General features: G+C 38.2%; 2 protein-coding genes across 2 annotated transcripts in view; both read left to right on the top strand.

Moving 5' to 3' along the window:
* Window positions 1-5135, top strand: part of GOLT1A (golgi transport 1A) — a 23236-nt gene extending 18101 nt beyond the window's left edge. Inside the window, exons 3-5 of the mRNA XM_070748890.1 lie at window positions 1442-1620; window positions 3064-3127; window positions 4629-5135. Of these exons, the coding sequence (XP_070604991.1) occupies window positions 1442-1620; window positions 3064-3127; window positions 4629-4667 (282 nt within the window). The 3' untranslated portion in view covers window positions 4668-5135. The remainder of the gene's footprint in view (window positions 1-1441; window positions 1621-3063; window positions 3128-4628) is intronic.
* A 2434-nt stretch (window positions 5136-7569) lies between these two features.
* The window catches only part of KISS1 (KiSS-1 metastasis suppressor), a 6209-nt gene continuing 1278 nt past the window's right edge, over window positions 7570-12500 (top strand). Inside the window, exons 1-2 of the mRNA XM_070748522.1 lie at window positions 7570-7649; window positions 11911-11969. Of these exons, the coding sequence (XP_070604623.1) occupies window positions 7570-7649; window positions 11911-11969 (139 nt within the window). The remainder of the gene's footprint in view (window positions 7650-11910; window positions 11970-12500) is intronic.

Here is a 12500-nt window from a genome sequence, read left to right as displayed (position 1 = left end):
AACTGCCAGATCAGAATTAGCCATTTTAATCCATTACAGAATTCAGTTTAAAATTGTGCATAGTTTAATAAATATAAAAAGAATGGCTTTAAGAATGGCTGTAGGGTGACAGTGTTTCAAAACATAGAATACATGTAGCTTCCCATATCAATAGTGATTCAACATCTGTTGCCATGGTGGCTGACTTGAAGAGAAAAGGGAAGATCCTAAAGGCAGACATCAGAAATAGATAACTGAACTGTGAAATGGACTGGTAGGGAAGATGAGGAGAGAAGGCTGGTGCAACAAAAAACCTCCACATCCACCTTCCATGAAACTGCTACTTCATCCATCCATTCATGAATCAATTTCTGCAGGAAAAACAAAAGCATTTTCTGGCATTTTGCATAGTGGTTGATTTCTGTCTGAGAGAAGCGCAAAAAATGATAAAAGTTTTGTCAGTGGGAATAGCATGCAAATATTCCCAGCTCAGATCAATCCAATTGCACTTCAAGGTAGCATCAGCAGATACACATTTCTAGTGGATTTGTTTGTTTGAATTATTTTAAAAATGAATAGTTGATATACAGGGGGACCTGTGAAGCTATCCTGCTACTTTTCCTCTTGAAGATGATTTTTTAAAAAAATATAAAAAATAGAACCAATGTTTTTTTTCCTACTCAATAGTATAAAGGCTTCCGAAACACAGAAGAGACTGTTTATACCCTCCCGGAAGCTCAAAGAAATGGCAAAAAACAGGCCTCCCAGAAGTTCCAGAAGTCCAGAAATGGGCCCGATTCTGGCCTCTGGAGGTTCGAGGAAAGTCCGCAGAACCTGGGGAGGGCAAAATAATGGGCCTAACAGAAGTAATGGAAGTCCAGAAATGGGCCTTTTTTCAACCTCCCGGAGACTCAAGGAAAGCTTCCAGAGCCTGGGAAGGGTGAAAAGAGGCCATTCCAGGCATTCTGGATTTTAGAATCCCATTCCTGATGTGCATACATGCATGGGGGGCACAGACATGTGGGGAGAGTGCAGTGGGTGTCATGGGTGCATTGCATTATGGGTGCTAGTATGTGCGCACGCTTTTAGCATACAATGAGAAAAGGATTAGCCAGCACTGCTCTATTTCTTCCACATCCCAATACACCTCCATTGGCTGGAAACATGCGGAAGAGGCCTTCATCCTGCAGTGGATAGACAATCTTCATCTTAGATTGTCTACAGTTGACCTCTCCCCTTTTCTAAAAGGGCTGTGAGGGGCGTGGATAAGTGCACCATTGTGCCTACTGTTCCTGTCCTGTCCTATTGTCTTTTTTAATCATTACTTTCTATGTTATGTTTATATAAACTACCATCCTATACTTGATTGACAGAAAGAAAGAAAGAAAGAAAGAAAGAAAGAAAGAAAGAAAGAAAGAAAGAAATGTCAATGAATCCTGAAATCTGTTCTTTTCTTCCTTAGATTTTGTTCCTGTGTGGCTTGGCTGTTATAATTGGATTGAGAAGGACTTTTGGATTCTTCTTCCGAAAGGAGAAGCTTAAGGGAACCAGTTTCTTTCTAGGAGGCATAATCATTGTTCTGCTTCGTTGGCCTCTACTAGGCATGCTGTTGGAGACCTATGGTTTCATTAATCTCTTCAGGTGATCAATCCTCCTAAAACCATTGCATTTGCTATGGGAAAATTGTGTATGCACTAATTGCCTCAGCTTGGTTTTCAGTCAAAAGAATGGAGTGGAAGTAACAGTTCATGGAAGAAGAACAGGAATTGCAAGGAGAGGATTTTGTTCTCTAGCTTTGACTATTGGACATTGACACAGCCATTTGCAGGGTTGCCAATCAACCCCAAAGAACACTACAAAAGATTAGGAAAATCTGGGAAAAAAAGTGGGGAAAAACAATCATCTGCAAATGTAAAACCAAGCTCTAAGAATTGATATAATCCAATCTGGAACTATATACACTGCTCAAAAAAATAAAGGGAACACTCAAATAACACATCCTAGATCTGAATGAATGAAATATTCTCATTGAATACTTTGTTGTGTACAAAGTTGAATGTGCTGACAACATGTGAAATTGATTGTCAATCAGTGTTGCTTCCTAAGTGGACAGTTTGATTTCACAGAAGTTTGATTTACTTGGAGTTATATTCTGCTTAAGTGTTCGCTTTATTTTTTTGAGCAGTATATATTCTGGAACATAAAAGTATACATAATCTACCCCATGTTATTTGTGAATTTGATAGTTTCTCTATGTTACTCAATTGGGGATGGTGTTTTTGATTTTGAATATGTATTGTGCTTGTTAGCATTCCACACTGGGCTTACACTAATGTTAGAATATCGAACTTCAAACAGAGAATATGTGGCAGTGGTGGTATACAGTCAGGCATTTCTGGTTTAAGCAATCATATACACTAACCATTACTATTACACACAGGTCCCTAAAATACCATAATAATATACATGGACTAATATTAAGCACAGCTGGTACAGAGACCAATATTTAACACATAGCAATATATTAGCACACAGTATTAAGTATTAAGCACACAGCTATATCTTAGCACACAGCAATATTAAGCATTACCAAAACTATTTATTTGTTTATTTTATTTTTTTTATTTATTTATTTATTTACTTACTTACTTACTTACTTACTTACTTACTTACTTACTTATTTATTGGATTTGTATGCCGCCCCTCTTCGTAGACTAACCACAATAGCCACCAACAACCAACAATACATTACAATCCAATAAAGAGCATCTGTCTCCCTTATATGGCTAATTGCAGCCCTAGCTCTTAAAGTAACATTACTGTATACTGTTTCCTCCAAACATACATTGATGGTTAGTTCATATACAGTACTGACAAACCCAACTGGTGCAGTACGTATTACTGACAGTGCTTATGCTGTCTTTCACTTCTGATAGCTGCCCAGAATCGTGTTGGTAAGATGGGGGGGTGGGTAGTTTTAACTTTCAACAAAAAACATCCATACTGCCACGTCTGATTTGGATCTCAAGTTCATTTCCAGTTGAATATTTTCATCAGTAATTAAGGTTTTTCTTTCTCTTTTAGGAGCTTTTTCCCACTTGTTTTTGGATTTCTGGGATCACTGGTGAATATCTCATTTTTGAACAAGGTAATGAAAAGCTGGGGCGATCCTAGGAGAAACAGAATTAGAGCAAAAGAAACGCTACACTCTCTAAGCAGCCTGCCCTCTGCCATTGGCCCCTTGCTGACACTTTGGCTACGTCTTCAGCTCACTGAATTGAGGATTCTGAGAGAGTCATTCCAATACATCTGGAGAGAGATCATTGGGAAAAGCTGCCCTTAAAAGTACAATGGGAGACATTCAGGGGTGGGGGTTCTGACTTACCTCGCTGTTGGTTTGTTTCCTTTCATGCCGTGTGAGTGTGTGCACATTGCGTGCGCATTGCGCACACATTCACAGTGTTGAAAATCCAGCTTCTGTGCATGCACAGAAGTGAAAAACAGGATGGCAACATCTATAGTAGTACCGAGAGCTGGGGCATGTCCAACCAATCATCATTGCTGGTTTGGCCAATGGGGGGGGGGGTAGAATTCCCACTACTGGTTCTATAGAACTGGTCATAACCAGCAGGAACCCGCCTCTGGGGACATTACTGAAACAGTCGTTCATACCCTGATCAATTCATAAGCTGATTACAACAGCAGTGGGTTGCTCCCAGTTTGGACCAGTTCTTAGAAACAGTAGCACTGGTGGCAGGAGCCTCTGCCTACCTACCTGGAACACTTCTGCACATGCACAAAAGTGGTTCATGCACAAACCAGTAGCAAAATCATTTAGAACTCACCACTGGACTACAACAATGCATTCTATGTGGGTCTACCCTTGAAGGCTACCGCTAAACTTCAACCACTCTAGAATTCAGCAACTTGTGTAGCCGTGGGCATGCCTCAGTATGCTCATGTAACACTTTTGCTTTGTGAGTTGCACTGGTTACTAGTTTGCTTCCAAATGTGATTCCAGGTGCTGGTTCCCACAATATTGGACTACCCAATTCAGTCTGGCACAGTTGGTACATTATGGGTCCTTTCAATTAATCAATACCATCTATCCAGAGGCACCTTCTCTTTTGCAAAATCTGAGTTTTGGAATGAGATTGAATTGTTCCCACTCTACTGGAATTTTGAAAGGGCCTCAAGACTTGGCTGATAATGCTGGTACAGATGAATTCATGGCTTATATTTTCATTGATGGTTCACTAACATAAGCCCAGTACCATTCAAAATGTGGACATTTTTCTATTGCTCTCACAGGCAGATCATTCCCACTGCACACAACGATGTTAGTAATGAGATCATTAATTGAATCAAGCAAATTTAATCTGTCATATATTTTTGTTCTTTTATCCTAGGTTCTGTAATTTTCATTCCATCGTATGTATGTATGTATGTATGTATGTATGTATGTATGTATGTATGTTTTTTTTTGTTTGTTTGTTTGATTGATTGATTTTTTAATGCCGCCCTTCTTTTTAGAGCCAGGGTGGCTTACAACATGTTAGCAATAGCACTTTAAAAAAACAACAGAGCCAGCATATTGCCCTCACAATCCAAGTCCTCATTTTACCCACCATTTTTTTTTCTTGTTGCAGCTGTTTCAGAAATTTGGAGATACCAGCTCGGAAGTGTAACTTGAATGAATGACTTTTTACCAGTGACAAGTTCCCTTCTTACAAGCACAGGCATTTTTTTATGAATAGCCTGCTACCTCAGTGATGAATTTTATTTAGTGCTGATTTAAATAATGTATATGATCATTGTCAGAAATGTACAAGGTATTTGGTAGAATCATTTCTTATAAAAGGTGTAACTAAATGGGGTTTCCACCTTATGGTGCTGGTTTATACATACTTGATTGTGACAATGGTCTGTCTTTTAAATATACAAAAACTCCTCAGTGAACGTCAACACCTGGAAGTATTACACATTGTGTAACAAGTATTGTTGGGTGAACCCAACGAAGTTTGGGTTCAGGTTCAGCACCCAAATTTTTTTAAAAGTTTGGGCTTGGCAGACTGCTGAGAAATGCCCCAGCTGTTTCTGAAGGTGACAGCTGGGCGTCTGCGCTTCCCAGAACAGTCGGGGAGCTGACAGCCGGTCGGGAGGCACAAAAGGAGGTGGGGAATTCCACAAGGGGATTCCAGGGGTGGAGCTTTGATGTCACTGGGACGTCCTTCCTGGAGTCCCCGTTTCAGCTGGCCAGGAAGGACATCCCAATGATGTCCAATCTCCGCCCCTGGAATCTCCTCGTGGGATTCCCCACCTCCTTTTTCACCTCCCAACTGGCCGACAGCTCCCCAGGTGTTTCGGAAGGTGACAGCTGGGCGGCAGCACTTCCTGGAGCTCTCCCGAACCCAAACCCAAACTTCTGCCGAACTTTTGCAAAAGTTCGGGTTCGGTATACCGAACCGCGCAAAGTTCGGTACGAGCCCGAACTTTGCAGGTTCAGTTCGCCCAACACTAGTAACAAGGATTTGACAGCAATGCATTCAACAGTTAAGACATGTCAACTTGATTGCAAAAATATGTCTGAATGGTATCTTCAATATCCGAGCAAGGACTAAGACTCAAATCTAATTACTGTATAAAACTAAAAAGAAAAAAACTAATACTTGCTTTTATCTAAACCAGTGTTTCCCAACCTTGGCAATTTGAAGATATCTGGACTTCAACTCCCAGAATTCCCCAGCCAGCATTCGCTGGTTGGGGAATTCTGGGAGTTGAAGTCAAAATATCTTCAAGTTGCCAAGGTTGGGAAACACTGATCTAAACTATACAGAGAAGGAAAATGGGAAACAGGAAGATCCCTTTGTCTCTTAAAATATAAAGATCCCCTTTATAATGGGCCAGGTGAAAAACACAGAGTTAGAATATGAAGAATCTTTCTTTCCCTTCTCCTTCCTCACTCTCTTTCTTCTCTTCTCTTCCCCTGTAATATCATTTGCATTAGCAATAAAAATCATAGATGTAGTGAGTAGTCTCCGGCAATACTGCCCCGAGGCCAATAATTTATATTACCTTCAACTCTTTAAAATCTCTGCCCAAAAGAACAATAGAATAAAAAAAGGGAAGGACTTGGATAGATAAAATTAGAAATGGTAATTTAGCAGACTTTTTTTTAAAAGCATGGTATAACAGAACAACATTTAAATATGTATATTTCCCTGAAACATTTTTGCTATTCTTTTTTCTGTATGCAAGTTCAACGGGAAAATATAGCGAGTACAAATATTATTTGGGGTTTGCTGTTTCAAACCTTGTGTCAAAAATGATGCAAGAAGCAATTTTTGTACAATGTCTATTTTGCAATACATTTTATGTATCAAAATAATATTTGATCTACAGTGCAGCTTTGTGATCTTTGATATGAACTGAGTGGAACTGAAGAAGCTTCTGCGATGAGAAGCGAAACATTTTCAATGAAAGAACCAAGAAAGTCCAGTTTGCCTTTTGAAAAGTAACTTTGGGACACCCATGATCTGGATAGTTGGGAATCTCCATAGACTTTGATACAAATGTTTTTCATTTTTAACACTGCTAAATTGTAAAAGTAAATGAATTAAATGTTGTCTCACTCTCTGTATGTGTTAAGCTCACAAGACAAATAATAGTTCCAGAAAGGCCATCACCAAGCCAAGCCAGAACTGCTCTACCTGTTTTTTCGAATTCCCAATAAAGAGAGAGTTTAGGTAATTTGGTCAAAAGTGTAAAGATAATTCAACAGCAAAATCTTTGTTTCCAGTTGTCACATTGTGCAAATAGTATTGATATACCCATAGAAACATAGAAGACTGACGGCAGAAAAAGACCTCATGGTCCATCTAGTCTGCCCTTATACTATTTCCTGTATTTTATCTTACAATGGATATATGTTTATCCCAGGCATGTTTAAATTCAATTACTGTGGATTTACCAACCACATCTGCTGGAAGTTTGTTCCAAGCATCTACTACTCTTTCAGTAAAATAATATTTTCTCACCTCTGAAGGATCTTCAGGGGCATCAAAAACCCAAGCATGCAGGCATAATCATGCAATCATGCAATCCTACCCTCATGCACCATATCCTCACCTCAGTATACAGGGAATACACGCTTTACACATCCCATATTTCTATGTATTCTATACTCTTCCAAACTGCAGGTTAAATAGACCTAGCAGTTAGTTCCTCAGTTCCTTATTCAATGATTAGAAAAGAAGGAGGAGGGAGTATTTAAATCAGAGCAAATGGTAGTATCCTCATCTTTTGTTGTCTAATAATTTCAATGTAATAGAGCAAATTGATTCAAGCCTTTTTACCAATTGTTCTGGCTTGACTATAAAGAAAAGGAAAGCAGAATTATTTTGATCTGGCTGAAGAAAAGAAGACGGTTTAATAAAACAATGCTTACAAAAATAGTTGAGTCTATTCTTCAAGATACAATAAAGCTGCTTAGGCAAGAAAATTAAAAGATATAAACTAGAGGCGGGTCCATCTTTGCTGATGTCACCAGTAAGGGCATTAAATAATTCAGACCCCGGTCTTAAGAATGAGATGAGAGGTATAGCAGAGATCACCTCATCTTTTTCCAAGAGATCAAGACTTTGGGCCTGGACATTGCAGGAAAAACTGAGGTAAGTAAAGCCAAGGATGTTGAAGTCATATCAGGCGGGGGGCAGGGGGGCAAACCTATACAAATATTTATCTGGGAGTAAATCCACTGGTTGCAAATTATGCTAGAGAACTGTGCATATTTATTCAAAATTTTCATTGCATTAATTGGGAAAATTATTCATCCAAGTATTTCAACTGAATCCAGTCATATTCTCTATATAGAAGGAAGGTAGTAATGAATTTGATAAACACTGTTTTTTGAAAGCACGATTGTTTCAAAATATTCCATGACTTAGAATTGAAGTCTGCACACAAAAAATATTTTTGATAAAAAAACATTGTTTTATAGATAGCGTATTCATATATCCTTTATTATAAAGGACAGTCCTTTAGTTCAGAAAGCTGTCCTTTAGTTTTATTTATTTTTTCAAAAACTCAGTTTAGATCTTGGGTCATTTAACTTTTACTGTACAAATTTAGTGCACAATCTTTCACATGTATGTAAAAATATGGAAACTTAACTTATCCTTTTAAAAATACATTTAGACATACTGTTTGATTTTATATTTTTTATTGGAACTTGCATTTTTATTTTTATTCTTTGGTTTTGCTCTTTAATTTTCTTTTGTAAAGCTAAGTTATAAACAACTAAATTTGTTATCCTTATGAACCTCTTTTAGAATTGCCCCTTTTTCAGTTTTGTCCTTTATTTTTTCCAAGAAATGTAGCCACTGTAGTTCTAGAGGAAATTTTATAGCGGCAATATCTAAAATAATCACAGTTCCCGCACCAGAGTGCTTTCTGTCCCCTGTCCTAATGTTTCCCTTTTACTAGTATCATGTATATAAATATTATTATATCTTTGTATATCAGCAATATGTACTTGACAAAACAAATATAATAAATAATGGCTCAGAATCATTGGAAGAAAGCCTTGTGTGTATGGTACATGTAGGGGTTTTTGTGGGAGGGGTTTTCAGTGTGAACTGAATATAAAACCGAGGTTTCTAATCTCCTGGTTAAATCGCACTGTCAATATGTTTGACAGTTGGTTCATTTCCTGTTGGGTTCGGTTGTCCAATCACACAAACATATTACCTCTGCTTTGCATTCCTATTGATTTATTACTTTTAATTATTACTAATTATTGTAGTTACAATCCTTAATTTAAGTCTAATTTATTATTACACAGTTAATGGCCTGTCTCTAAACAGAAATGCCAATGCGTGGCAAAAATAGTTATTTCTAGATATAACATAACAGGTTTTATTTAAAAAATGCATTTACAAAGCAAGAAACTTATACACTGACTGACACATTATTGTGGCTCAAGACCTGCCATTCTCTTTCTCTCCTTCAATGTCTATTTTATTTATTTATTTTTATGTATTTATTTATTTTGTCAAACAATTATAGGGTGATAATTTGTACAAATAAAACATTAGATAAGTAATGATAAAAAGTAACAAAAGAAGACAATAGGACAGGGACGGTAGGCACAGTGGTGCGCTTATGCACGCCCCTTACAGACCTCTTAGAAAGGGGGAGAGGTCAATTGTAGATAGTCTAAGGTTAAAGGTTTTGGGGTTAGGAGTAGAAACCACAGAATCAGGTCGTGCATTCCAGGCGTTGATTACTCTTGCTGAAGTCGTATTTTTTGCAGTCACGTTTGGAGTGGTTGACATTTAGTTTAAATTGATTTCATGCTCGTCTGTTGTTGCGGTTGAAGGTGAAGTAGTCTTTAACAGGTAGGACATTTTGGTATATGATTTTATTAACTATAATTAAGTCGGAACGGAGACGACAGAGTTGTAAATTGTCTAAACCAAGAATTTCAAGTCTGGCGGAGTAAGGTATTTTTTTGTGAGAAGAGGAATGAAGGACTCTTCTTGGGAAATATTTCTGGACTCTCTCAATTGTGTTGATGTCAGATATGCAATGTGGCTTCCATACAGGGGAGCTGTATTCTAGGATTGGTCTGACAAATGTTTTGTAAGCTCTTGTTAGCAGTTCAAAATTACCAGAGAAGAAGCTGCGAAGGATTAGGTTAACAACGCTTAAAGCCTTTTGGGCAATGTTGTTGCAGTGGGCTCTAGGACTTAGGTCATTGGATATGAGTACTCCAAGGTCTTTGACAGATTGAGAGTTATCAATAAGTTCAATTCCTCCAAGTTTATATTTAATATTCTGATTCTTTTTACCAATGTGTAAGACAGAGCATTTAGTGGTGGAGATTTGAAGTTGCCAGGTTTTAGACCATTCTGCTATGTGGTCAAAGTCTTTTTGAAGGGTAGAAGCATTGTCGGTAGTATTAAATAGTTTGACATCGTCTGCAAAGAGAACACAGTTGCTAGTGATGCAATCGCAAAGATCGTTTATGTATAGTATGAATAGTGTGGGTCCTAAAACACTACCTTGAGGGACACCACTGTTAACAGGAGCAGGAAGAGAAGTGTCCTGTGATTTATCAGTGCCTTAAAGTACAGGATGTAGCTGTGGATCAGAAAAATAGGATCATAAGTGGAAGTTTGGCCCATGCACCTCTGGAAAGAAGTGATTCAGCTGAGAAGGCAGCATTTCTAGACATCTAATGTTTTGCCATTCTTTGAAGAGTTTGCCTGACCAGTGAAGATCAAAGAAAGTTGTTGGGGGGAAAAATAAGGCTTGAGACCAGTTTTAAAACTTGTAAAGCAGAAAACATCTATAATTGGCTATGATGAAAAAGACAAGCATACACAGAGGGTATGCATACATTCATGGAAGGAGAAAATTTAATTAAAATTAAATATGATTTGAAAGAGAGGGATCATTATTCGGCATACAAACTTTCATTCCCATTCCATCACTAATGAACAGGTGTTACGTCTGTTTTCCAAATCCAGCTAACCTTGCTTGACCAGAGGCAAAAGGAAGACAAAAGTTGCAAGTATGAGTAAATACATACTGTACGAAGTGCTTCTACTTCGAAGCTCTTTTCTCCTCTTAAACAACAACAGCAAGACCATTTTTAAAAGTCACAACCTGCCTGCAATCTAAAACGACAGTCCTAAACCTACATCATTTTCAGAAACTTTCCAATTGATAAAAATTTTGTTTTTATTAGATTAGATTTTTAGATTTGAGGCTGGGAAGGAGAGAGGGATATGATGCAGAGCCAAAACTATGAACAGTTTCTGCAGAATCCCATTTAAGTAATATCCTTTAGTTGGAAAGCACAATTAAACACAGTTAATCCTCCCCCCCTTTTTTTATGTGTATTGAGAGAGAATGAAAATGATACTTTTGTAAAGATAAATTATTGTTGTGGTTAGCTCTGGCCCAGCTCCTGCCCCAAGGACTGTGGATGTGGGGGAGACATCCACATACTGCAGGCCTGTTTTGCCCCCGGTGGAATTTGCTGATGAAGGCTCCTCTGACCAAGAAGACATGAGTGACAGGGAGGAGGAGAGTGTGGCAGACAGCTCAGAAGGAGATCAATTATCTAGCTCCTCCTTGGATTCAGAACAAGAGTTAATGATACAGCCACGCATGCAGAGAGCGATGCATAGGCAACAACAACTGAGATATTATTATCAAAGAAAATGAGGCCACCTGGGGTTGGGTGGGGCTGTGGTAATTAGTGAGGCTGCTATAAAGAGCAGCCTGTGGGTTTGGCCATTGTGGAGGATTATCTGATCCTTGTGTTTCGTGACTGCTTTACTGACTTTGACTTTTTGTGTGCTGATTTTTCCCCGCTTTGAAACTAAACCAGAGCAAAGTGTGTTTCACTTTGTGAAAGAAGGATTGTGAATTGCCTCCCAGCTGCAAGCTAAGTATCACAGAACTGATAAGGGACTTGTACAAATTACCAGTTTGTTTGGAGACAAGTGCTCTTTGCTAAACCAAAAGAGGGCTTGGTTTAAGTGAATTTTCATTATAAAGAACATTATTTTGAATTTTCAAACGTGTGTGTGTCTGAAATTTGTACCTGTGAATTTTTGGGAGGATTCTTCCAGAGAAACCGACAGAACAATTGTAAGTTAGAGATGAATGATAATGTGTAACAAAGGCTTAGCTGGAAAAACTGAGCCAAAGTAAGTTTGAGAGAGATGTGAAAAGTTAGTTACAAGTTACTAAAAGGTTCTTTACACTTCCCAAGGACTCTGTTTGCACTTGGCCAAGGGATGTATACCACATGGTTTGGAAAACCCTGATCTTCCTTCATTATTTTTTTTAAATCTTAGATCTGCATTTCAGAATGAACCTAGTATGTTCCCTACTTATGTTCCTGTTATTGTTCAGAGTTCAGTTTGGAAAACCTGCAGACAGCTATTATCCTCTAAAGAGCTTCTGGCCTCAAGGTAAGTTGAGGCAGTCTTGATGGGCTCTTATTAGCTTTAGCTTGTTATGATGATCTGAAATTGCCCAGCAAAATAATCTTCACTGCTATTTAGAGAACATACATGTGGTCCTTGTGTCACTGCATCCTGGAAAAAAAATATAAAAAATGCTAAAGGCAGGGTGTGAGGATTACTCACCTGTCAGCAACTCTGTAAAGAGATGGAGTCTTATTTTGGGTTCCATCTGCACCTAGTACCCAAATCCCAAGGGGAAGGGGGAGAGATTTGGCTTTTTAAAAGTGCTATGGGTGCTAATTGTGTGCTCAGATGCACTCTTGAATTATTATCTTTTCCTTTTCAAATGGGAATTTGAAAATTTAGCCTAATATCCATGTTTTTCATAATTTCCCAGACCTTTAATTCTGCCATGGTGAACTGGCAGGCCTTTGAATTTGACACTCTTTGTTACAATGGAAATGAGCCTCTATTTTTTGCTGTGGCCCCATCCTTCAGAGCATTATACCTCCCTTGAAATGAAGTTAGTCTTTTGAA

The sequence above is a fragment of the Erythrolamprus reginae genome, chromosome 3 (genome assembly GCF_031021105.1).
Source record: "Erythrolamprus reginae isolate rEryReg1 chromosome 3, rEryReg1.hap1, whole genome shotgun sequence".
In the NCBI taxonomy this organism is placed as follows: domain Eukaryota; kingdom Metazoa; phylum Chordata; class Lepidosauria; order Squamata; family Dipsadidae; genus Erythrolamprus; species Erythrolamprus reginae.
Note: the sequence above shows the minus strand (reverse complement) of the source record. Positions and strands in the feature narration are given on the sequence as shown.